This window comes from Capra hircus, chromosome 25, assembly GCF_001704415.2.
Source record: "Capra hircus breed San Clemente chromosome 25, ASM170441v1, whole genome shotgun sequence".
NCBI classification, from domain to species: Eukaryota; Metazoa; Chordata; class Mammalia; order Artiodactyla; family Bovidae; genus Capra; species Capra hircus.
This window is the reverse complement of record NC_030832.1, coordinates 32596563-32622797: the sequence shown is the minus strand read 5'-3', so window position 1 is coordinate 32622797 and position 26235 is coordinate 32596563. Positions and strand designations below refer to the sequence as shown.

Sequence of the window (26235 nt, the reverse complement as noted above, 5' to 3'; positions counted from 1 at the left end):
CATAAACCTTTAAAATAGGACTAGTAACCACACTGATTTATCTTAAACCTTGAAACCCATAAAGGCTATATTAGAATTGCTTAGAAAATAAACACTTGCTTTCCATAGTGTAATCCTTTAAAAGGATATCAAAATAATTAAGAAATCAATAGCTTATAAACCTGAAACGTGTGTCAGTCTTTTCAGTTTTCATTCTTTGAAGGGAATGATAAATCCCATTTCTTTTAAACTAAGACATAGTACCAAAATGTTGATTTATCATTCATATTTTCCAATAGTAGAATTTTGCTCTTGAGGCTGCTGCTTTATGTTCAGAAGACCAGAGAAATACCAGGTCTGTGTAAAGTAATTACTTTTCCTAGTAACATTTTCCATGGGATTTATGCTCACAAACAAGCTATATACCAACTCTAATTAAATTGTTAATAAATTGTTATCCGTACATTATGGAAGGTAAATTTTAAGTCTGTGATACTAACAAGGAAGGTCAAATGAGAACTCACATCCACATCTTTTTGATAAGTATATTGTATTTTTTTTTCTAGAAAGATGAGTATAGATGGTAGAAACTAGAAAAATATCCGTGGTTAGAAAATTAAATTTCGATACATTCTAATATTAGAAAAATATATCACACATTGAAATGGTAACTTTTAAAACATATAAGAGATCTGAAAAAAGACCTCTAGTGTATGTAATACGCTTAGTAGTGTGGTGGGGGGTAGGAGCCTCCTTTCCCGAGTAAGGCGTCTTTAAAAGGAGAAGTGTGCCTAGAGGACTGTGTTAGTTTTCTTTAGGAAAATCCTTGTACTTGAAAAGAAATAAGATAATCCTGCTTGCATGGTGGTGACTTTCGTTTTCTCTTATTGTATATTCCTGCATTTCCCAAAAAGTTTATAGAAAAGAAAAAAGAAACTTAGTCTTCAAGTGAGCTTTGTAAGATTTTCCACATTAACCTTGGTATCTTTATTTGCCATTATGTGACTGTGTTATGAAGGGTCTGATTGAGACCGATGCAGACATGTTATCCTGCAGGAAACAGTCCCCTGAGTGGAGATCTGCTCTTCCATTTGTTGTTGTTCAGTCTCAGTCATGTCTGACTCTTCGCAACCCCATGAACTGCAGCGTGCTAGGCTTCCCTTCCGTTTTTGGTGATCCGTGTGTTATTGAAGTCAGTGGTGCACATGTGGAACCTCTGTGACCTCGGTTTGGGAAACGGCCCTTAGAGTTATGTGGCTGTGCCTGCCTTGATTTCATAAACACCATGACTTCATTTTTGGGTAAAATCAGACTGTTGTCAGGACTTTGGCTTAGGCATGTGTTTGATAAGGGCAGAGAAAATCTTGCCCCAGAATTATCTGAAGTCTGGCTGTCATGAATGAGCTTAAAATGGAAAGTATTTTGCTTTAAAAGAGGTTTCCTTATATGCAGTTCACTTTCAAACATTTTTCCCCAACTTGAGCCGTGGCATAACCCCCTGATTTTTATTATTTGTCTTCAGATTGCTTTTAAATAGATTAAAAGGGTTTCATGTCTTCTTTTTTTTACAGTTTTTAAAATTTCATGTCTTGAGTAAAACTCTGAAATTTAAGGTTTTCTTCGGTACATAATTACATAAATATTGACACATAGGAACGCAGTTCATAACACCTCATATATATACATGGACTACTCTTTGGATAACACTGTTTTAGGGTTTCAGTAGTGGATTTCATCCTCTGATGGTATCGTTCTTTTTTTGTGAAATTTAGAAAATTTTGACTGTCGCACATAATTTTCAGGATTGTGCTATTCAAACGTTCATTTATCAGTCCACAAATATCAGACCCCTTGTATGTACTGAAGGCTGGAGTAAGTGTTAAAGATTTTGGAATGAACAAGATAGGAAAGTCCATTGGAGGGTTTTGAACAAGGAAGTAGTAAATTCTTTCTTTTTGAAGAAACAGGGCCGCTGTGAAGACTGAGAGAGCAGGTGATGATGGAAGCAAAGCGATTATAGTTACTCAGAGGGAGATGCTTTAGAATTGCCTGGTGACAGTAGGAACAAGGAGTGATTGAATTCTGGGTGTTTCTGAAGATAGAGCGATTGTTTTGATTGGTTGTTGTTTATTCTTATAAATGTTACTTGAGAGTTTGTAGAATCTATATAATTGAGTATGTTATCATTTGAATATTTTGTTTTTAATTTTACAGTTGCTAACAAATCACTTAGTTGACATCCAATTATTATATAAAAATTGGACTTTTGGAGGCATTAGGACCTGGATCCGTGGGTGAAAAATGCCATTTATTAATTTGAAATGTTGGAGGGTAATTAATAGCTCCAAGTAATTTCAAGGGAGAGGGTAACTGAGTTCTTTCATTTCTTTGAGTTTGAATAGGTGTCAGATTATTTGATAAAATGACCAATTTGATCTCGAAAATAATAAGTATTAAAAAAAAAAATGAGTTTTTGTATGTTAATGCATTCATTAATAATTAGATAAATTCAGTAACACATTTGAGCTCTGATTTCTGTGTTATTTATGGGCATATCTGTAAGTAGTATGTTGCAGAAAGGAAAACCAGGTTTTTCTCGATAGAAATTTTGACTTGGGGACTATCCCTGCCCTTTTTTCATGGGGTGGGAGGCTTGTTTTTAGCGCTGCGGCATAGCTAGCCCATAGTCTTCACTCATCTGCAGCTTTTGCATGCTAAAATACCTTGAAATTCATTTTATAAGCTTCTAGTTTTTAAGATATAAACATTTTTAGTTTGGGCTTAAATTTGAAGCATCCAGAGATGGGTTTTTTTTTTTTTTTTAACACAAATGTGATTGTTTATAATGTGGAAGCACCATGATAATTAGAAAACAGTGCTCCCTGCTAAACTGATTGTTAGAGGCAGACTGATTTCTGCGACAAAGAAATAATTTTAATCCTCTGTGAAATGAATTGTGAGGTCAAGAGTAACGTTTCCTCATGCTTTCCCAGAATCAGAGTGTTTTGCTGCAGTAGTGGAGAAAAAAAATAGGTGTGTTTGAGTTCATAGCTCTTCTTGACGTAATTCCATATTTCATATAAATTAAAACTCTTTATAATTACGTAGTGAGTATGTGAAATGGGTTAGTCTTTTAATAGAATTTATGTTGTGGTATTTTATTATCACAAATAACTTCACCTGTTCACATTTAATAGATTGACTTCATTATTGTCTCGAGAGAGAAACGCTTTTTAATGTTTTACAGTCTTTGTTAAATCATTTGCTAACTTGCTAAAAAACACTCTCCTAGATTTGTCTTTTTTCTAGTTATGGTCAAGGAGGTTATTTTTATAAAATATATTTATACTATTAAATCCTTTTGTTTTAAAGTAAGTTAATCTGATTGAAGAAATGCGGTTGTTGGACACTAAAGAAAAGCAAAGCTCTCTTGCCCTTTCCCCTTCACCTCAGTTTCAAACTTTTCAGATTACAATTGGATGAATTTTGTTACCATCATAAGCTATAGTTTCTTCATTTATTTTATACTCTCTATCAGTTTTCATTTTATCTAATTTAATTAACAATCATTTAAAATTATAATTTATAGAAATATTTGGGCTATATTAGCCTGTAAGGAAAATTGTTTTGTTTTAAATATCATTGCTTAATGTCCATAAAGGAATACACTGAATACAGTTAAAATGCTTGAATAGTATCCATAGGTCAAATAAGTATATTTCACTTTATCCTTTGCAGACTAGCCTAAAAATATTCTTTGGCTTCTAAAAATCTGTTTGGAAATTGGAAAAGGATTTTGTCTGTCTGTTTTCAGAAGCCAGACATTAGAGATACCTTATATGTTTTCCAAAATACATCTACTTGGGGCATTAAATAATTAGTTTCAAACCTATTATGGAATCTTTTGACTAGTTTTAATCCTTATACTAACTTATGAGCCCAGGATTCTTCATAGTCAAGTTTCTGTTTTACTGGTAGTTTGTCATTTTAAAATTGTTCTTTACTACAGATTTTTTTTTTTTCTGAATGTGCTTTTCTTTACAGTGGAATTTAGCACTTGAGAGTTTTTATGGTGTCGTACGTTGTTTATGGGGTAGCTTTTGTCTGAGACAGTGTCCGCTAGAGGAGTGCTTTTTCATTTACCAGCGCCTGTGCTGTGCTTAGTTGCTCAGTTGTGTCCAGCTCTTTGTGACCCCATGGACTGCAGCCTTACAGGCTCCTCCATCCTTGGGATTTTTCAGGAAAGAATACTGGAGTAGGTTGCCATTTCCTTTTCCAGATTTACCAGCATGTAAATAAGTCCTAATATGACTTTATCTGGCCCCAGTGACGCAATACTTTTTTCTCCTGTTGGTTTGAATGGTCAGTAAATGATTTCAGGTTTTTAGAAATCTGTTGACGTTTTAGTTGGCCCTCCATATCTCCAAGCTTTAACCAACTATGGATGAAGAGTATTCGGGAACAATTTTTTTAGCAAGTTCTAAAAAACAAAATTTGAATTAGCCAGGTGCCAGGGAGCTGTCTGTCCAGCACTTACATTGTCTTAGGTATTATAAGTAATGTAGAGATGATATGAAGTATAAGGGAGGATGTGCATAGGTTATGTGTGAATAATATGCTAATTTTATAGTGACATCAGCATCCGTGGATTTTGGTATCCGCAGGGTTTGTGGCACCAGTCCCTATTAGCCTATAAAGGAGGAACCCACAGTCAGTGAACAGGAGAATCAGTGTGCCCTGTCCTCTGATGCTATGAGAGGAATGACATTTAAGTATTTTAGGCTTACGCATAGATTCCCTTGATTAATATGCAGAGTATATAAAAGTCACCCATTGCTGTGCAAAGCAACATGGCGTATGAGGCTAAATTTGGATTTCATGTTATTCTTTGAGAGCTTATCTATTAATTATTAGTTATTCTTTAATAGCTTAAAGAATTATATCCATGATCTCATAACATAGTTAAGTCGTGTAACATTCTGTGATCCTGTTTGTTTAGCTATAAAATGAGAATGAAAATTACCCTGAAAAGGGTAATTTATTGTATCTTATGGTATCTCTTTGTTACTGCTGTTTCCTTTAACTCAATAATTATTATCTTCTTCACTCCATGTTTATTTTAAGTGTAGATTTCTTAAAATGATATTTTCAATAATTTACAGATGGTGTTTGAATAGAAATCTTAGTCATGTGCCAACTGATATTTTCCAGGGATCAGAAGAATATGACAGTGACAGCTTTTCTTACTTGATCCAATGTCCTTAATTCTAGCACCAGATACACTGAAGCATCATAGCAGAGTTGAGTTGTAGTCATAGCTACAAAGAAATCTTACTACAGGTTTCTTGGGTGGTCTATATTCTGTGCTTAAGTATATGATCGCCATACATAGGTATTGTATCGGATGAATCAACAATGCTTGTTTCACAAATGATGTAATCTTATTTCTTTTAGTTTTGTTTATTGAAAGTTATCTGTACAGTTAGTTATCTAGCCTGCTTTATGTGCTTGAATATTGTATAAGTTTAAATATTTTTCCATTCAAGCTACATATTCTTCCCCCTTTCTTACATATTTGTATGGTTTCCTTAGCTGTCTCCACTGAAGTCTTTTTCATGCAAGACTTAAAATACAGTATAATTCTTGACAGCACTCTGAGAGGAGTTAGGAGAAAAGGAAATTTCTAATGACTTAATTCAAACTAATTTCAAGCAAATTGAAAAAAGAAGACAAAGGAAAATGAGGATGATTCACTTGATCAGCTCCCAGAAGGGTAGGAAAGCTGGAAATGTGACTGGGAAAAGTGATGCTGAAATGGCAGTACAGAAATGAACCACTGACGTTCCAGTCGTACTTCAATCCCCCACGTCTTTCCAATGTTGAGACCTTTACAGGCAGTGGCTGTCATTCCTTTTGCCTGTCCCTCCAGTGATGATGGTTTTCTTTTTCAAGATGATGACTATCCTCCACCTGCCAAGAGACCAAAGAGCAGTGAGCCTCCCCAGCCACCCGTCACAGAACCTGCGAATGCCGGCAAACGGAAAGTGCGGGAGTTCAACTTCGGTAAGGTCCCGGTTCAGTGTGGTGTCTCCCGTTGTTAATTAGAACTGGGAAGCTTAGGGAAAGTCACTGGTGATCCAGTAGTTAGGACCACTTTCACTGCCTGGGCCCAGGTTTATAGTCCTGGGTCGGGGAACTAAGAGCCCACAAGCCATGGTACAGCCACCAAAAAAGAAAAAGAACGGGCAGGCTTAACAGTCATTGTTACTGACTTAGTAATTCAGTTATCTGTCTGAGATTTAGATCACTTTTTAATTTCAGATATAATTTTTGTAAAGATTGGTTTTATCTTTTGGCCGTGGTGGGACTTGGTTGCAATGCACGGGCTTCTCTTGTTGCCTTGCACAGACTCTAGGGGTCTGGTGGGCTTCAGTAGTTGGGGCTCACGGGGTCAGTTGCCCTGCAGCATATGGGATCTTAGTTTCTGGATCAGGGATCAAAGCCACATCCCCTGCGTTGGCAGGTGGATTCTCAACGAATGGGCCACCAGGGAAGCCCCAGATAGAATTTTGGTATAAGTGTAACTACTAGCTTCTAATCTAATCAAATCCCAGTGGAGACAATGTATCCATTTGAAGGGACTAAGTGAAATATTAGTGGCAAATTGGGTTTGTGATCCTTATTTTGAACAGATAGAACAGTTACCTGTATACATTTTAAAAAATAGCGCTTTAATATATTTTAACTTGTCTTTAGACATAATTACTGGGCTTCCTAGGTGGCGCTAGTGGTAAAGAATCCACCTGCCAATGCAGGAGATGCCAGTGATATGGATTCAATCCCTGGGTCGGGAAGATCTCCTGGAGAAGGAAATGGCTACCCACTCCAGTATTCTTTTGTGGAAAATTCTATGGACAGAGGCGCCTGGTGGGCTATAGTCCATGGGGTCACGAAGAGTCGGACACGGCTGAGCACGCATGCAGTGTGCCACAGCCATGCTGAGTTTGCATGTGTTTTTTAGCATGCTATTATGAGTTACAGCTATGCATAAACTCTTATTTCCATACTACTCTGACACGTGTTGGAAGGTTTCCTGCACAGCCTTGGAGACTCTCTCATTTTTGCCTCACTTTGTAGTGTTTAATTGTATGGGTCTTTTCTGCCTGCCTGCTTTACAGAATTTATGATTTTTTTTAAAAAAGTACTCAGTAAGAAGGATTTTGAAAATAAACTTTAAACACCCCTAACTCCAATCTTTATTGAACTAAGTACCATTTAAAAAAAAACTGTTCTTAGGAAAGCAGTAAAATTATATGGACAGTTTGTTTCAAATTAGGATATATTATATAGAAAATAAGTCTTGAGATGTTGGGTCATGTTAAAAGCATATTAGTGCCCCAAGCAGAGATTTATTATTGAGTTTTAACTTTTTCTCTAAATTTTCAGAGAAATGGAATGCTCGAATTACTGATCTGCGTAAACAAGTTGAAGAATTGTTTGAAAGAAAGTATGGTAAGTCTTAAACTCAATAATTCTTGTGATATTTTGTTCTCGAGCTTTTTAGCATTGGACTGTTCATCTAACAGGAGCAAGTCCCATTCTTCCAGTGTTGTGCCTTCCTTTTTTAATCTGTCCCTGAGAAGGCTGTGGATGGTGTCTATCCAAATCTTAGAAGTTTTGTTTCTACGTTAGAGCAAAGCTTTACAAGCGTTTCCTTTATTTAATTGTCAACTAATATTTCCTTTTAACTTTTAGCTTGCATATTTGAGAGTTTGTTTATATATATTTGTTGTAGACTTTGATGCAAAGCATTTTAAAGCTCTGGTGTCCAAGCCATCGTGTCATGTCACCTCTCAAAACTTCTCACTGAAAAGTGCTGAGTTCAGTGAGAGGAAGGTGTTCTCCTAATCTGAGTTCCATTGTCACACTAAGAACGTTGTATGTACTGTGTAACACCCAATTGCATTTACATGTCCATTATTATTTAGACAAACTGACTCTTTGCAGTTTAATAAAAGTATCAATGTCTGTTCATTATCTTTGATTTGTAACACTTCCCATCCTTTCAGCTTTTTGCACCTGTTGTATTATTTTGCTCTTGGATACACAAATCTTAGAATTTCTACATTTCGGAGAAATGTTCTTCTTCAGTTATTTTACTAAAAAATCCTTTTTACAAAAGCATATTTTAAAAATATTATTTCATTATATGCTGTTTGTACTAGCTGATATTAACTGGTATATTTTTCTGGATTCATTTGTGGTTAAAATTTCAAAGGAAGGTCTGCCTCTAGTATTTCAAGATAATACATTGTTCATATATCCTTGCAGTTGGGGTTAAGTAAAGTACTGACATCTTTGGTGTTCTTTTCCTTTCAGTTCTTTTGTGCTATTTTTCTTTTGATGCCTTGATAATAAATGAAATTTTAAAATAGTTATAAAAATTACCAAGTAATATCTGTGTATTCGATTATTAGTCTTTTCTGCTATCTGTGCTGAATCCTTGTCATTTCATAATTTTTTCCTTTCTCTTTTTACCCTTAAAGCTCAAGCTATAAAAGCCAAAGGTCCTGTGACGATCCCGTACCCTCTTTTCCAGTCCCACGTGGAAGATCTTTATGTAGAAGGACTTCCAGAAGGAATCCCCTTTAGAAGGCCATCTACTTATGGAATCCCTCGCCTTGAGAGGATATTACTTGCAAAGGAAAGGATTCGTTTTGTGATTAAGAAGTAAGACTCTTAAACTTTTTCTTTGACCTTGATTATTGCATCTTTTTGTATTGTTGACAAATATTCACTAGCCACTGAAGTGAAGTGAAGTGAAGTCGCTCAGTTGTGTCCAACTCTTTGCGACCCCATGGACTGTAGCCTGCCACGCTCCTCCGTCCATGAGATTTTCCAGGCAAGAATACTGGAGTGGGTTGCCATTTCCTTCTCCAGCGGCTCTTCCCATCCCAGGGATCGAACCCAGGTCTCCCACATTGTAGGCAGATGCTTTTACCGTCTGAGCCACCAGGGAAGCCCACTAGCCCACTAGCCCACTAGGCTATATTTAAAGTAAGTTGTTGTTTTATTTTCTGCTTTTCAGTGTGTCTGTGTAAGTTTTGACATAGTTGGCTTTTGGAATATGAACCCCTGTCCAAACCTGACTGGCATACAACCAGTATTTTCTTTTCCAGTTTTTTGCTAAGTATACTAAAAAAAATACTGAAGTATGACTGTCTTATTTTTTAGGTCTAAATTAAAAAAAAGTATGTGGAAATAAAGTAGGTTGTAGAAAAAAACAATAGAAGAATGAAAAGAAAGAAAGTAGCTGAATGCTATAAGTTCTTTAGTACTGACATAAGGGTTGTAGCAAGAAGGTGTTTTTTTTTTTTTAAGTATGTGTAGCATTTGGAAATGTATCTGCTTCCATTAAAAAATGGCAACCACATAACACATTTCCATATTTTCTACCAACTAAAATTTTATTAAGATTACAATAAAAGATTTAAAAAACTATCAGGACACTTATCACTATATTCAGCAAATGTAGATGTGTGGAAGCTTTCTCTTAGCTACATGAAGCGAGTATTAGATGCATTTGTAAATGGGAGCCCCTGGGAGACGAATTGTCTTTGGAAATTATTAAATATAATTGCTGCACTAAAATTTTCAATGAAAAGTCTAGAAGATTAGTTAGTATTATAAATCATAAAGACGATTATGTGCATGAGACATGAGGAAGACTAGTGAGTCCTTATCCAGTGACATCTGCTTGTTGTCGCGTCACTAAGTCGTGTCCAACTTTTTGTGACCCCGTGGTCTACAGCTCACCAGGTTTCCCTGTCCACTATCCATCTGGAGTTTGCTCAAACGCATGTGACATCCAACTTAACGTGAAAAGAGAAGGACAGTGTCAAAAACACATAGCATTTATTTTCCAAGCCTAAAAAAATGTGTGGAGCAGGGTAAATGAGAAGAAAACAAAGATATATGCCTAGTCACATTGCATGACCCTAAGTTTCAGTGCCCTAAGGATAAAGGCAGAAAGTACTAGGTTCCAGAGAACAAAACCATGTCACAGTAAGGAATGAAAATTATACTGATGTCATATCCTTTGTTTGAGAGGTAACAGATACAACTAACTGTTCAGTCATTCTTTCCAAGTTCTATGTGAAAATGAGTTGAACCTTCAGTTCTATAGCCAGACAAACATGTATGAAATCAGAGATTCCAGCATAAAAGAGGTTGGGTAGCAGTTGGGATGTCTCCAGCAGTAAATAACAGAAACCCTCCTTCAGGTTGGACTGATATTGTCAGTAAGCGTCTTATCTCACCTAGCTGGGAGATAGGAGGATTAGAACAGTGAGGCTCTGCTTCTGCTTCTCTCCAGATTCTTCCTTCCTTACACTGATAGCTTCCTTAGACTAGTTCTGAGTCTGGATGCAGCAGGTCCAGGAATCACAGCCAGACACCTCTACTGAGGGGAGGCACCAGCTGCCTGTGTTTCTCTGAGAGCAGGAAAACCCGACTTCTCCTTAGTTCAGTTTGTGTCAAATGCTCATTCCTCAGTCAGGCGCAGGCCTGGGTACGAGAACACCACGATGGATTTATTCTGTAGTCCTCACTTTTCAGCGGGGGTGGGGGGAGGTTCACTTATACATGACTTTGATTGTTAAGTCCTAATATGGATGTCTTTGAGTTATGTACATATTATAACTGATTTAATTTGTTCCTGACTTAGGGCTATAAATAGTAAGGTCAGTAACAGCAGCAGGATAGTCATTTGCAGAAATGTTGATTTTCTTTATTCTGGTTGAGAAAATGGAAACATTAACAAACACCTTAACCAATGAGTATAACCAAGCAGACTTCCTTCTGCATTGGTTTTAAATAAGGGAACAACAGAATTTAACGAAGGATGAAAAAGACCCAAGAGACCCCTCAGTTAATAGGTGAGCTATCCTCTACAGAGAAGCTTGTTATTAACAGATACTCTGCTTTCAAACAAATGATAGTTTAAAGATTTTGGCCTCCATTTTCCCATGATCAGTCAAGTGCTGTCGAGTGTGACACGGGACCATGCAGTAGGCAGCCACGCAGACTAGCAGCATCAGCATCACCCACAAGCTATGAGAGACACTGAATCGCAGATCCTGCCCAGACCTACTGCATCCAGCCTGTCTGTGATGCGGGCCCCCGGTGATTCCAGTGCTTATTAAAATTTGAGGCTTCTGGGCATGGGGAACAAGCTCTAAAGGATGATAATAATGGCAGTCCAGCACGATATGTCCAGTATAGCCCAGCAGTTTACCTGATTGCCCACGCCTTTTTTTTTTCCTTTTTTTAAACAGATGAGGGATTATGGCAGTGAGAAAGAGGAAGTAAAGATTTCATAGTCTCTCATGAAACTGAATGGTAAACAAAAAGGGCTTGTTGTAAAACCCTGGCACTAGTCCTAGGCAGGAATCGTAAACAACCTTGCCCCCGCCCCCAACACACACATTGAGACATTAAGAAGCATATAGTTTTCAGAGCTCTTATACTGTCATTTTCTTACAGTGCTTGGTTTTTAATTTGTTAGAAGTTTCAAATTTTTTTTAATAACTAAGGAAAATATGCAGATTAGTGTGTAGATTTTGCTTGTTGCTAATATTAAAGCATATAAAACTATATATTTGGTATTTAAATCTTTGTGCAAGTTCGTCACAAGATACTCATGCCTTGCATGTTCTGTTCAAGTCCTTTTGATATCCTCATTTATTGGAAGCCATCTTTCACGTTTGGAAAATACTTAGTAACCCTTTCCCCAGATGTTAAATGTGGTTAGTCTTGATACACATATACTATTTGTTTATTGAGAGGGGTGATTCTATACTTCAGCAAATGTTTTATTTCACAGCTCCCTCCTCCGTTACCTTCATCCTGTACTAGTTTCCAGCGTTTCTGAGATTACAGCTAATACATTGTCATGCTTCTCTGTGATCCCACTCTCCTGCCCTTGGTCTGTTACTTGAGGATATTACAATAAAATACTGATACATAAGGCAGATTGTGCAAATTCTTTGGAGTATTTATGTATTTGGAAAATTTTTAAAGCATGTGTATTCTGAAACACATTTAGTTCAGTTAGTTTTGAAATTTATTTAGGATTTTTATAGCTAGATTATAGATAAGTTAAAGTAAGGTTATTTTGAATTTAAAGTGAAATTGAAGAATCTCATTTAAAATTTTGTAGTTTGATTCTTTTGGGGTTCTGCTTTTGTAAAATACCTTTGATTTATCAAGTTAACTCTGTGTGTGTGTGTGTGTGTGTGTGTGTGTGTGTGTGTGTGTGTGTTTGAGCACATATGTTCCATGAAGACCACTATGAAACAACTTGCAGTTACCAAGTTGTCTTAAATATCTTAGGATTTAATTATGCTCAGGAGTCCAGGCTATCTTTTGAAATCTGGCCTTGAAAACTGAATTATTATATAAGTGCTAGTAGTTACTACTTTTGCTGAATATTGATGGGGTAAATATTTAGTAATTTTTCTCACCTTTCAGGCATGAACTTTTGAATTCAACACGTGAAGACTTACAGCTTGATAAACCAGCTTCAGGAGGTAGGTCTCCAGTCTTACGTCAAATTGTATGTTAAATCAGAACATGTTATACAAGGAATATTGTTCTAGATTCTCGAGAATAATAATCTCCTTTTCTTAATAACTCATTATAAATAAATGTAAACATCACATTTCTGGGTAGACTATAAAAGGACGATCCTCTGTTCTCCATTGAGAGGAAAAATTTCTCTGGCATAATGTGTTGAACAGTTTATTATGCTAGTCGAGATTAATCGGTTGAATGATCATCCATTTTGATACCCACAACTTAAAGACTTAGCACAGAAAGCCACGAGCATCATCACTTGTTGGTTAAATGTGTTTTGAAGGAAATATAGTCATGATTTGTTCTCCTAGTTGCTTTTGCTCTGTAGTGGAGGACGTTGGGTGGGGACATAAAATGAAAATTTTATCACTTACAGTTGGTATAATAAAAGGATTGCCCGCATTATCATAGCCCCAAACGTATTGTAACAAAAACTGCCTGCTAGCTGTTCTTCAGTGAAATGGATTCTCTCTCCTAGCTTTAATGATGACATGTTATGGTACCTGTGCAATAGTACTATTAAATTATACACTTTCATTTTGTCATTGTTTTGTGAGTTTTTACACGTTTCATTCAGTGTCAGCACTGTTTTAATAAACACATTATGAAATCTTAGAGATAATTTTAGAACAGGAAAACAATACTGCCTACTTAATAATTTATTTCATGATATTTAGTAATTTTATTACTGTCGTCAAACTAAAGCATTTGTGTATGTTACTCTTACAGTCAAGGAAGAGTGGTATGCCAGAATCACTAAGTTACGAAAGATGGTAGATCAGCTTTTCTGTAAAAAATTTGGTAAGTCTAATTTCCTCCCTAGCTAAAGTATTAACAGAATAATTTTTCCAAATTTTGGTTTTTAGGAAAGTAGATACCATGGATAGCTCATCTCCAGCTCTCTTTTACTGTTTGCTTTTTGAACATATATTGTGAAAAGTTTTAAACCTGTGCGGAGGGGGAGAGAACATTGTGATGAACCCCCGTGTCCTCTTGACTAGGTTACTGATACTACGGACAGGCTTTTCTGCACTGAGCGGCTCGCAGACAGGGAGTCCTTGTAGCAGTGTGGCCCAGTGGAGTGTGTTTGGCCGCCGGAGGCGCCCTGTCCTGGAGGCAGGCGGTGTCTGCAGTGCTTGCTGGGCTTCGTATCTCCAAACAGTTACAGTACTCAGCTTTGGTTTATCATCGTGACGGCTTTTGTCACTTTCTTACTTAAGCGTTTTCACTATTGTTATGGAAAGTTTGAAACGTCACTGGCACTGCGTTTCTTTCCATCTTACTGGCTGTCCTCTTCATTCTCTCCTCAGCCCCCGCCTTAAGTTCAGTCTTTTCATGTTGGATGCTACTCCACAGCTCAGTCCTCAGCCCTCTGGCTGTGCTTTCTCCGCAGTTGGTCTCACTCTGTCTACCTTAAAAATGGTGTATCGTCTGTATTGAATAGTGACTTTCACATTCAAGTTTCTAGCCCTGAAAACTTTTACCAGTGGACCCGTGTATTCACCCAGCTGGTTGGCAGCTCTTCCAGCTCCACGCATCCCAAGTCGAGTCCTTGACTCCCCCTGCAGCCCGTCCCTTTCCCGTCCTCCCAGAGCTACCACCCTCCCCCGGGCGTCCAGGCCAACCCCCCTGCAGTCACGCTTGGTTTCTTCATTTCCACAAGGCCTCCTGCTGACTCGACATGGGCAACATAGTGCAGATCGGTGTCTTTCTCTTGTCACCGCTGTCTCCCTGTAGTCAAAGCTGTTCCCAAAGCAGCCAGCTTTCAGTCTCACTGAAAACTTACGATGGAGCTTGTCACTGTTTGTGCTCCGGGGCCTCCCTCTGTGCTGCGAGTGAGTCCCGCAGCCCCTGATCCCGGCCGGCCCGCCTTCCTGCTCGCTCACTCGGTGGCAGCTGTAAGGACCACCTGCTTGTCCTTTGCTTTTGTCAGGCCGTGCGCTCCTCGGACTGTGGCACTGTCAGCACTCTCGTTCCTGGAATGCTCTTCCCGCAGAGGTGTGGTGCCTGCCCCTGATCTCGGTGTGCACGTGTCTGCTTTGGAGCGGGCTTCACCGGCTGCTCATCTGACATGAACCACGAAGCACACCCTGTGTCATCATGCTCAAATTTTTTTTAAAGGACTAATGGCTGCCTTTTTCCTTCCACTATGATACAGTTTGTACAACAGCCCACATCCTGTGTATCTCGGCTGTTCCTAGAACAGTGCTTGGTGCCTGAGCAGATGACCAACCAATAGTGAATGGACCAGTGTCATTAAAGACTACTGAGAAATTACTGAGCCTTTCAGTCAGATAGTATACTTGGGGCCTCACTGAATTATAACACTGCAAAGATCAAAGGAAGCCCAGAAGTGCCACAGAGAATCACGAGGACACGGGGCTTTTCTCAGTTTTGTGAAAGAAACCATGTGAGTTTTACACAAAAAGTTGAAGTCTCCTGGGTGCAGATTCTTGCTCCTCCCCTGGTTTCCGAGAGTGGCTTATGGCTCTGGCTTCTACAGACTCAGGAAACCAGCTTTTAGGAGTAGTTCCAGTGGCAACTAAAAACTTAGTCCATTTAATTGTTTGCTGTTTTCAGAATCCATGTACTTCAGTTTTACTTACATGGTTTAGCTCCCTGAGACTCAATGCCTTGAGGAAAAGTCAGAATTTAAGTCTTTCTCCCTCATATCCTTGATTGCCCAACATGAATATTTGGGTAGCTTAATGAAAATTTACCTCTGTGTGCATCTGGTCAGAAATCAGCTTAGGAACAGTAAAGAATCTGTGCTTTAAAAATCACTATATTTCCAAGCCATTTAGCGAAAGAAGATTGTGAACGTTATCATTAGAGATGCCACCATGGTATTGTCCTAATTCATAACTAGTTGGCATAGATAATGGGCATCTACATGAACAGCCTTAAACTTTAGCCTCTAGGACGTTTAGTTCTAGAAATTGAACCTGGTCTGTAAGAAACAGCCAATCCTAGTAGAGCATTGGTGCTCGCTAGTAAGCTGACTTTTCCCTCATGGAAGAAGAAAGCTGTGCGTATGGTAGTATAGTCACAGAAAGAAAAATGGGCCAGTAGGAAATACAGAGCTAAGAAAATAGATAAAGAGTTTGTGTGAGGTGGCGGGGGAGGAAGGAGGTTTCAGAGGGAGTGGATATATTTATACTGAAGGCTGAGTTGAGTTGCTGTAGGGCAGAAACCAACGCAACATTGTAAAGCAGTTATCCTCCAATTAAAAATTTTAAAAATAGATAAGACTTTATATATTGTTAAATTACAAACAACAAAATTCTGCTCCTGGCCTGTACTTCAACTTTAGAGAGAGAGAGACACCAGCGGAACTGTTGCTTTCTTCAAGGCTCCTGGCAAGGAAAGAGGAAAACTTAAGACTGTCGATCATATCGAACCCAAGTCCTGAAAGTTACACTGCAGATCGGCACCTATGAACCCCTGTGTGTCTAGTACTGAGAACTCAGCCCCACAGAAGACAGTGAATGCTTCCCCCCTCCCCAAGGATTCGTTTATAGATTAGGGTGATACGCATAGCAAAGCAACAAGTAAATAGTGTAGTATACTAGAAAGTGTTAGGTGTTCAGGAAAAAATTAAGCAAAATTAAGCAGAATGACTAGGGAGACAGAAAGGTTACTAAATATAGAGGAGACCTTGTTCATGATGAGATGAATGCTAATGCACTTGATCTTCCCCCTTTCTGTAACTTGTGCTGTTTCTTAGCTCCAACAATTTGGTTCTTTTTTATTTTATAGGAAGTTTTTTTAGAATTAAGTTTGTGTCCTTTATTGTTATATTTAGCAGAGTAACTATAATAAATATTACTCCCAGGTGTGAGTGTGAAAGCCTTTACCATGTTTTCAGAGGTAATATTTCTTTAAACAGCTCTGATCTAAATTACATTGTATTTGGGTTTTCAAATACACACTCCCGGGACTTCCCTGCTGGTCCAGTGGTTAAGACTCTCAGCTCCCAATGCAGGGGTCCCAAGTTTGATCCCTGGTCAGGGAACTAGATCCCACATGCTGCAACTAAGACCTGGTGCAGCCAAATAAATGAAAAATATTAAAAAAAAAAAAAACAAGAACACAAATACACGCTCCTTACTTAGACTGTCGGGATCCTACAATATAGTAGAGCCGTTCAGATTTGGTACTGATGAAATGAAGGAAGGAGTTAAGGCAGAAGGCGTTTGAATTTGAGAGGAAGGTCAAAGTGAGAGTCAAAGAAATACAGATGCTTCAAGAAGGCACTTTTTTTCAACCGTCAGATTATAAAATATTTAAATGTAACACACAGAATACAAGGGACACCTATAAATGCCGATATTTTGTAAATTGATTCTTTCTTGTTACACCTCTCTTTGGATGTGGCTTTAAAGTTGAATTAGTAATTACATTTTTACATTTTAAAGTTTCAGTGCTGCGCTTATTCAGAAACAGAATAGTAAGATACATTCCCATGTTGCTGTTTTTGTACTCAGTGATTGTTAAGGTTATTTTAAAGATGCTTTTTAAAAAGTTGACAGGTCCTTTATTATGGATTTTTAAAAAACTATTATTTCAACGAAAATTTAGTCTCCAGTCTTCTGAATTGCTTTTCTTTCATAAAGCTGAAGCCTTAGGGAGCACCGAAGCCAAGGCTGTACCTTACCAGAAATTCGAAGCACACCCTAACGACCTCTACGTGGAAGGACTGCCGGAAAACATTCCTTTTAGAAGTCCATCGTGGTATGGGATCCCAAGGCTGGAAAAAATTATTCAAGTGGGCAATCGAATTAAATTTGTCATCAAAAGGTAGGATTATAATTTACAGAAACATATTTAATGTTGTCTTTAAGAAAAGTTGATTTCATATAAATGGGCTTTCCCCCCTCCCAGTTGGACTTTGCTCCCCGTATTTAAAGCTGAGGTATTACATGTAGATTCGGTTTTCAAGCAGGTGTCTCTGTAGTACCAGGTACCAGATATACCAAATTGGATCCAACAGAAACTCCGTCCTTGGGAGGCTTGTTACATCGATCAATACCGAAAAGCGCCAGCTTTGGGAAAGATGGCCAGGGCAGCATGCAGAGGGTTCACTTGTGCACAGAGGATGCAAGAAAGGGGGTTCAAATGAAGGAAATAGCCTAAGTAGGTCAGGGCAGGGAGGTGTCAGGTGGCCTTGCATATTCAGATAACCACACAGTCTGTGTGGAAGGGAGTGATGCCCTTGAGGGCATGATACACTGAGGTGGCCCTGGGGAGGAAGCCTAGCTTTACGTCCTATACAGTCAGTGAAGGGTTGAAGAGGTTTTGACGCTGATTCCTCTTAAAACAATTTGAACTGGCTCTTAAAAGGGTTGGTCTGGCTTGAGTTGGGAAGGTAGCAGAATGGGTAATTTGAGGGCAGAGTATGGGAGTGGAAGGCCCATTTAATACAAAAGAACTGTCCTTGAGGTAGACTTTGCTTGCTGACTTGGGTTGCGCGTTTGTGGACCTGTTTGTTGGGACAAGCCTCAGGGTGACAACACCAGATGCACCTCCCTGTGGTGTTGTCTAGCCCACCTGAAGGGCAGAAGCCCGAGGTTGACCTGGGATGGGGCCAAACACAGCTGTTTCGCCGCAAGTTAGCCTAAAATGCCTTTGAGGACGTAGAGGTGGTCCCACCTGAATCTTTATAAATTGCTATTTTCAAACTAATCTAAAGTCACCAAGATGATTTTTTATTCACTGCAAATGAAGGTAGAGTGAACCATATGTGAAGTAAAGGCGGTCTTAATGCTCTCATCCTGATACCAATTGTATTTTTACAGACCAGAGCTTCTGACGCACAGCACTACTGAAGTTACTCAGCCCAGAACGAATACACCAGGTAAGAAAGTTGTGAGATCCTTTTTAAAAGCTTGTAAATCAAATAGTTTCTAAGTTTTCATTAAACTTTTAATGCCATAGGATTGTTCTTTTCTCCCTTCCACTCAAAAAAAATGTTTCATGAAAGATCAACACAGGCACTCCTTGTTTTATCAAGATGAACATAGCAGTTTGGGACAAACTTGAGCTTGAATTTAGACCCATGGTGTTCAGTAGAAATAGAATGTGTCACAAATGCAAGCCATGTATGTCATGTGAAATTTGTACATGGTGCATTGGTTTACGTTTTTCATTTCACTTATTTACATCCTTTGTTTGAGTCTCTGATGTATATTGTATACTTCCAGCACATCCCAGTTCAGGTGACCACATTTCAAGTGCGAAACGGCCCACACGTGCCTAATGGGCCAGACCACGAGATTTAGACCTTCATCTTTTCACGAGGACCTTGGTTTTGAAATGACAGATACTGTGATGGCAGCAGCTGCGCTGACATCCTGCCCGACAGAAAAGAGCTTTAAAAGTCTCTGTCTCAGTTATCAGAATGGTTTTGTTTTCTTTATCTGAGGTAATAACTGTGCCTTTCTTTCTTTCTGATGTTTTTATTTTCCATTCCATAATGTCAGATAAAATGACCATAACGTGTAGGTCTGCATATTAGGTTCTGCAGGTTCTGCAACCTTAGGAACTTCTGTTGCTAAGAACCAATAATGGGTTCTTCTGAGTTTTTGTTGTTAAATCTTTTCCCATTCCTTCTTTTTCTTGCTTTTGTTTTTGCAGTTAATCATTCTCGTAAATGCTAAGGTGAACTGCTGTCCAAAGTGGGTTATTTGTCTGTACTGGAGTACTGATTCTTGTAGGTACCTGGGTACAACTGGTGAAAGTCATCAGTATGTTAAACAGATGGTATAATCTTTTTGTGTTCATCACGGCATGAGAAGTATTTGGAAAAAAACTATACTGGGAAACAGGCCATCCTGTGCCCAGAATTCTGCCGGGGAGAAGAGGTGATGCTTAATTTCTCGGGATGAATGCAGCTTCCTCAGTCCAGCAAGCTCTTCAGAATGCATTTGACTTAGGCAAAGAAACAAGATATTGGTGACAGATTGGAGACTGGATGTGACAGAGACTTTACTAAGCAGCGTAAGGCAAGCAAAAATATTCCCAAAGGTAGAGCTGTGGTATGCGTTAGTCTGAATGTGATGGAACTCTATGTGTGTCTTCATTTCTCAAGACAGACCTCAAGTTCAAGCTTGTGATTATTGTGATGCCTGATTTTATTAGGAACATTTCTCATAGTGACTGTGAACTGAGGGTGTTAAACATGTATCATTGGAACAATCTGTAGGCAGCATAGACGTTACTCTGAGGATTCAGTAACAGTTTTAGCAGCACTTGATCTGCTGTTTTCTGGCACAGACAGTTACAGGCCTTGTATCTGAAGACACTCCATTCTCCCAGTCATTAACAGAACTTGGCCTTCCGCCATTCGTAGACCTTGGAAAGAATCAAAGCTTGTCCTTCTTCATTCCTACAAAATGGTATTTGGTCTGTCCGTGCCCTGGGTGTTAGTCTTGCCAGGCTAATTCCGGTCCTTGAGTACCTGCCAGAAGCATTGTGTTAGTCGTTGCCGTCAGAGACACCTGCCTGACTCTTAGGTTAACAGTTGCATGCTGAAACACGTGGCCGGGCACTTGGTTCTCAGTCTGGGAAAAGGGAGAGGTCTCGTGCGAGAAAGCTGTGGACCTAGCCAGGTAATTGAGCCTTGCAGGGGAAGAGAGAGAAGGCAGTTGGTTCCTGTGTGGAATGGTGCAGAGATCTATTTGTATTAGCATAGAAATACCAGAGAAGGAAGTGCAGGGTGAGGCAGAAGGGGAGCGACGAGTTGTCAGATGCCCTTGACCTTGGAGAAGGCAGACTCTGCTGACTGGTATAGTAGTATTCTGACTTGCTTCATACCAGACTGACTTTGTCTAGTTGAATGGCTGAGTTATCGTATTAAACCCTTGAGATGCTAGGTTTTGTTTTAAAGAAAAGGTTTTAAAGTACTTTCTTGGTAAAAGTAAAGGAAAAGAAGGAGTTTCTGAGGCTCCCAACCTTGAGCAGTATTTTTAGAACTTCTCCAACGTTTCCTGCCGCCTCACCCACAGACACGGCTGACTTTTGCTCCCGGGACGACTCGTGCACTCTCTGCCCTTTTCTCTAAATTAACTCTCTCTCACCCTCCTTCCTCATCCAACACCTCCAAGCATCCTCCACGGTCCCCAAGATCACCTCTATCCTCTGCATCCTCACCTCCACCAAACAAGCCCCGATAGTCTGTCCAAGTGATAACCCTGCCTGTCTTTTCTAATAGCTTATTTTTTCTTTATTTTTGTGTTGTATTTAAAGGGATATGGTTGTCTTACAAATAAAGGGTAAGGAAATCAGGTGTAAATAGTGCTCAGTGACACCTCCCTAATCACTTTATCATTCATTTCTTGCTGTGATGAGTGAAGTTTTCCTTTGTGTAAATCTGTAGGTGTACATGTGTTCAATAAAACAAGGAATGCCAGTTTAGAAAAGCGAATACAATTGTAGCTCTGGTTGAACCTGGTAGCGGAGGCCTGGGTCCTTATACAGGTGGTCCTTCTTTTCCTGAGAGGGTTCTTCGATGTACCTCCAAGGAGGAGTGTTTAAAAACTATTCATTCTAAATGCTTCTGAACAGGTTCTTCTTTATCTACATTGTGCACTTAAATTGGAACTCTATCTTCCTGAACTTCTTGACAAGTGCAGGAAATCATTCTTTTCCTTATGAACAGAAGCTTTTGCTCTTAAGAGAAGTTGTATGAAGAGTGTCCCTGGATATACACCTGAAACTGTTACAGTGTAATATGCTGATTATATCTCAGGCTTTAAAAAATGGCATCACTGGAAAGAAGAGCATCCAATCTGATTTTGTGTCAGCACCCATAAGGGACATGGTTAATTAGATTGATTTTTGCTTTCTAGTCAAAGAAGATTGGAATGTCAGAATTACCAAGCTACGGAAGCAAGTGGAAGAGATTTTTAATTTGAAATTTGGTAAGTAAAACATAGTCTTAGTTTTATAATGTTAAGGAAAGGCAGTGTTCTGAATGAACATTTTAGCAGTTCAGTACCTAAAGAGGGAAGGTCTCAGAAACTGGGTTTGACTTTCTTTCTGCTCTGACATTGGCTGCTTAAACTGAGCGAGTTACCTTCTGTCCCCTGGACTCCTGATTTCTCGTGTATCAGAGCGGGAGAGTGTGGGAGGTCTCGGGAGGGACCTCAGACCCACTGTCTGTACTTGTAACCTGGCTGACACCATGTGACACAAGGGTTTGATCATCTGTTTCAACGTAGATTTGTTGACAATGGTTTCCTGGAATGCTGTCTTGAGGATTCTGACAAGGCTCAGCAAGTGTTTCAGTTGATTGGGTATGTCTCGTGGAGAAGGAAGGAAGGAGTAGAGTGATCCCAGTATTCCCGGGACATTGCCGTCATTGTCTTAATATCTGGTGTTAACGTTTGTGTCCTGGATCAGGAACCTTCGGTGCACTTGACCAGTCTGCTCAGGTGGATTTTCTTGTGCACTGCTTACCTTCGGCATGTGGGATCGTAGTTCCTTGACCAGGGGTCAAACCCAGGCCCTCAGCAGCGAAAGCCTCTGGACCACCAAAGAATTCCCTCTTATCTTTTAACAAGATGCTGGGTTCAAGGGCTAGGTACTTGCCATATGGCTGTAGTTCATTTCCTCCCAGAGCACAGAGGCAATTTTGATTGTCCTGTGGGGATAGTTAATGGTCCTGTCCTTTGAAGTGTTAAAAGGTTCCTTTTGTTTTTTTAGGCTTGTTCTTCAGTTTTCCCCAATGTACTAAGTAAGATGCCTACAATGTTAAGTGGAAATTGCTGGATTGTTGGGAACTTTGGCCCAATGTGTTTGAGCATGCACAGATGTCAGCTACACTTACTGTGCTGATCACTTGAGAATATATGCAAATAGCAAGTCATTAGGCCATGCACTTGAAACTAACATACTGTTATATGTTCGTTGTATCACAGTTTAAAAATGCATATAATAAAAGCATAAAGAGAGACTGCTGTCAGACAAAAGTAAAAGATTGTAAAATTTTACCTTTCGTAAGTTATGTTCTCTTGCACTTTCAGCTCAAGCTCTTGGACTCACAGAGGCGGTAAAAGTACCATACCCGGTGTTTGAATCAAACCCCGAGTTCCTTTATGTAGAAGGCTTGCCAGAAGGAATTCCCTTTCGAAGCCCTACCTGGTTTGGAATTCCAAGACTGGAAAGGATTGTCCGTGGAAGTAATAAAATCAAGTTTGTTGTTAAAAAGTAAGTTCTCTTGGCCATTGCAATCCTTTCTGGAATTTAGGCAATTAAGTTGTATTTCTATTGAAAATCTTCTCTAACTTCAGGTTATGGCTAAGCTTTTGAGGTCCATGATAGAAAGTGTAGCATGAGCCTGGGACCGCACCTTGTCCATTGCTGCTGTTCTTTAGCCTGCACTTGATTTTTTTTTAATAACCTCAGATATGCAGATGACACCACCCTTATGGCAGAAAGTGAAGAGGAACTAAAAAGCCTCTTGATGAAAGTGAAAGAGGAGAGTGAAAAAGTTGGCTTAAAGCTCAACATTCAGAAAATGAAGATCATGGCATCCAGTCCCATCACTCCATGGGAAATAGATGGGGAAACAGTGTCAGACTTTATTTTTGGGGGCTCCAAAATCACTGCAGATGGTGACTCCAGCCATGAAATAAAAAGACGCTTACTCCTTGGAAGGAAAGCTGTGATCAACCTAGATAGCATATTCAAAAGGAGAGACATTACTTTGCCAACTAAGGTCCGTCTAGTCAAGGCTATGGTTTTTCCCGTGGTCATGTATGGATGTGAGAGTTGGGCTGTGAAGAAGGCTGAGCGCTGAAGAATTAATGCGTTTGAACTGTGGTGTTGGAGAAGACTCTTGAGAGTCCCTTGGGCTGCAAGGAGATCCAACCAGTGCATTCTGAAGGAGATCAACCCTGGGATTTCTTTGGAAGGAATGATGCTAAAGCTGAAGCTCCAGTACTTTGGCCACCTCATGCGAAGAGTTGACTCACTGGAAAAGACTGATGCTGGAAGGGATTGGGGGCAGGAGGAGAAGGGGAGAACCGAGGATGAGATGGCTGGATGGCATCACGGACTCGATGGATGTGAATCTGAGTGAACTCCGGAGTTGGTGATGGACAGGGAGGCCTGGTGTGCTGCGATTCATGGGGTCGCAAAGAGTCGGACATGACTGAGCGACTGAATTGAACTGAACTGAACTGATTTTTTTCCCCCTTGATTTTCTTCACATGTACAAGGAGAGCTGTGCTTGCCCCACAGCGGTGGTGCTGACGTTTGCTGAGAGATGCTATGATGCTGTAAGAGTCTTATCCATAGATACTTGAAGAAAGAAAGAAAGTGCTGATTTTTAATGTGCTCTGTTTATTCGTGGTTAAACTTATGGGCAACTGAATTTCACCAATTAAGTTTCTCGTTTATATGTCTCCAAAATTTCAGGAGCTGAAGAAACTAAACCTGTTAGTATTCATTTTCATGAAAGTGAAAGTTGCTCAGTCGTGTCCGACCCTTTGCCACACCATGGACTGTACAGTCCATGGAATTCTCCAGGCCAGAACACTGGAGTGAGTAGCCTTTCCCTCCTCCAGGGGATCGTCCCAACCCAGGAATCACACTGGGGTCTCCTGCATTACGGGCATATTCTTTACCAGCTGAGCTATCATGAAAGAAGTCATTTACTCTTCCTAAAATCTTTTAGCAGCTAGTTGTGGGAAGGAAAAGTGAATTTTTTTGTGTGCACAATGATAGAGATTATTTTTGCCTTACAGAGTTATTTTGTGGTCACCTTCATTTAAAAAAAAAAAATTGGTCGTCACAAGTTTTACTAGCTATGAAGACCGATATTATACTGGCCACTGTAACATTTCTTGGTTTTCTCTCTAGACCTGAACTAGTTATTTCCTACTTGCCTCCTGGAATGGCTAGTAAAATTAACACTAAAGGTAAGAGATTATGTATACCTTTGTTACACTTCGGTGTGGCAGAAATTTGTGTGGGGGGTGGCTTTTGATTTGTTTTTGAGCTTTTTAAGATATTTAATGCCTGCCCCCCCCCAAAGTAAACATTTCATTGGCAGTTTCATATTGCAGTCATCTTTCATTCATCTGTCCGCAGCTTTGTTGAGACTCATGTGGAGTATTACACCATCAGTTTAACTCTTCAGGTTTCTGTGAAAAGAGCCAAACTGAATTTCAGTACTCTGCTTTTATAGAGCATTTCCTTATGGATTTTTTACAATATCCAAAAGAAATGGTATATGCTTACTTTACAGCTTTGCAGTCCCCGAAAAGGCCACGAAGCCCCGGGAGTAATTCGAAAGTTCCTGAAATTGAGGTCACTGTGGAAGGTGAGATTGCTCTGCGGCCCGTTTCTGTCCACAGTCCAGTTCACTGATTACAGCTGTTGCCTCTTAACTCTAGTGTTGACATTTTTAGGGAAACGGGCCTTCACAAAACTTGTTTCAGGTGTGGAAAGCTAACCTGTGGTAAGTCTAGAGTTCTAAATGTTTTTAATCAACAGTTTCAAGTAGAGGAAATTTCTCTGCAGCCTCGCCGCTACTTGTTATTTTCTGCTTTTAGATGATATCCATCCTAGTGCGTGTCCGTTCCTTTCTGTTGCTGAGCAATATTCCATTGTGTGGATGTGTACCGCATTTTGTTTATTTATTCGTCACCTGATGGACATCTGGGTTGTACTGCTTTTTGGCTATTTATGAGTAATGCTACTCTGAGTATTCATGTACAAGGACAGTGGTGGGTTAATGAAAAGCTCTTTTGACCTGCCTTCAGGGTGATGGGGTGGAGAGATCAAGCTTCTCCAGAAATACCTTGCTTTTATCACTATGCCATTTAAAAAAGCTTTGGTTTTTATTCAGTAGCTTGAAGTAATTAAAGATTAGAATGTTGAGTCTTCATATTTTATTGAATTCTGAGGCCATAGTCAGGCTTTTAGTGGGAAACAACTCAGAACCCATAGCATTGTCTCTGTGTATTTCTTAGAATTCAAAGAAAAGATATGTCACAAATAGCCAGAGAATCCAAAGGAGAGCTTCACAGTGTAGGTGAAAGACTTGTATCTAAAGTTGTGTTTATGTTCAGAGGCCAACAGAAAAACCTAAAGGCAAACGTAAGTGAGCAGTGTCTTCAAAAGGCTGTGATGAGTCATGAAGTGAACTGAAAGTTCCTCATACCAGCCAGAAAACTAGATCGGGCGGGAAATGCCTCGTTGTAGGGATGGAAGTAGAAAAACGGACAGAGGTCTGTAGAACTCACAGCAGTGGCCTTTTCCTTTGCAGACTGCTTATGTCCTCACTGGACTCAACTTTTCCAGCACAGGTTGGCCTTCAAGAGCAGGTTGTACAGAAGTCACTAGCAGGTGATTGATTGTGTGTGCTGACTATGTTTTTTGTTTGTTTGTTTTTTATTCTTCTTTAGGCCCTAATAACAGCAATCCTCAAACCTCAGCCGTTCGAACCCCTACCCAGACGAATGGTTCTAATGTTCCCTTCAAGCCTCGAGGGAGAGAGTTTTCCTTTGGTAAATATATACTTCATTTTTCTTTATTTCATTACTTCAAATGAAAGGAATTAGTAAAATACTGTATTTTAGTAGCTGCACTGTTTTTTAAAGGCGAAGACTA

The 26235-nt window shown here is 39.4% G+C and overlaps 1 protein-coding gene across 6 annotated transcripts in view; it reads left to right on the top strand.

Moving 5' to 3' along the window:
- The window catches only part of GTF2I (general transcription factor IIi), an 82208-nt gene that overhangs the window by 45843 nt on the left and 10130 nt on the right, over nt 1–26235 (top strand). For all 6 annotated transcript variants that reach the window (XM_018040487.1, XM_018040484.1, XM_018040486.1 and 3 more), the window contains 12 exons: nt 5932–6042; nt 7426–7491; nt 8526–8709; nt 12511–12569; nt 13345–13416; nt 17232–17415; nt 18414–18472; nt 21465–21536; nt 22641–22824; nt 24481–24539; nt 24869–24943; nt 26031–26132. In XM_018040487.1, coding sequence (XP_017895976.1) covers nt 5932–6042; nt 7426–7491; nt 8526–8709; nt 12511–12569; nt 13345–13416; nt 17232–17415; nt 18414–18472; nt 21465–21536; nt 22641–22824; nt 24481–24539; nt 24869–24943; nt 26031–26132 — 1227 coding nt within the window. The remainder of the gene's footprint in view (nt 1–5931; nt 6043–7425; nt 7492–8525; nt 8710–12510; nt 12570–13344; nt 13417–17231; nt 17416–18413; nt 18473–21464; nt 21537–22640; nt 22825–24480; nt 24540–24868; nt 24944–26030; nt 26133–26235) is intronic.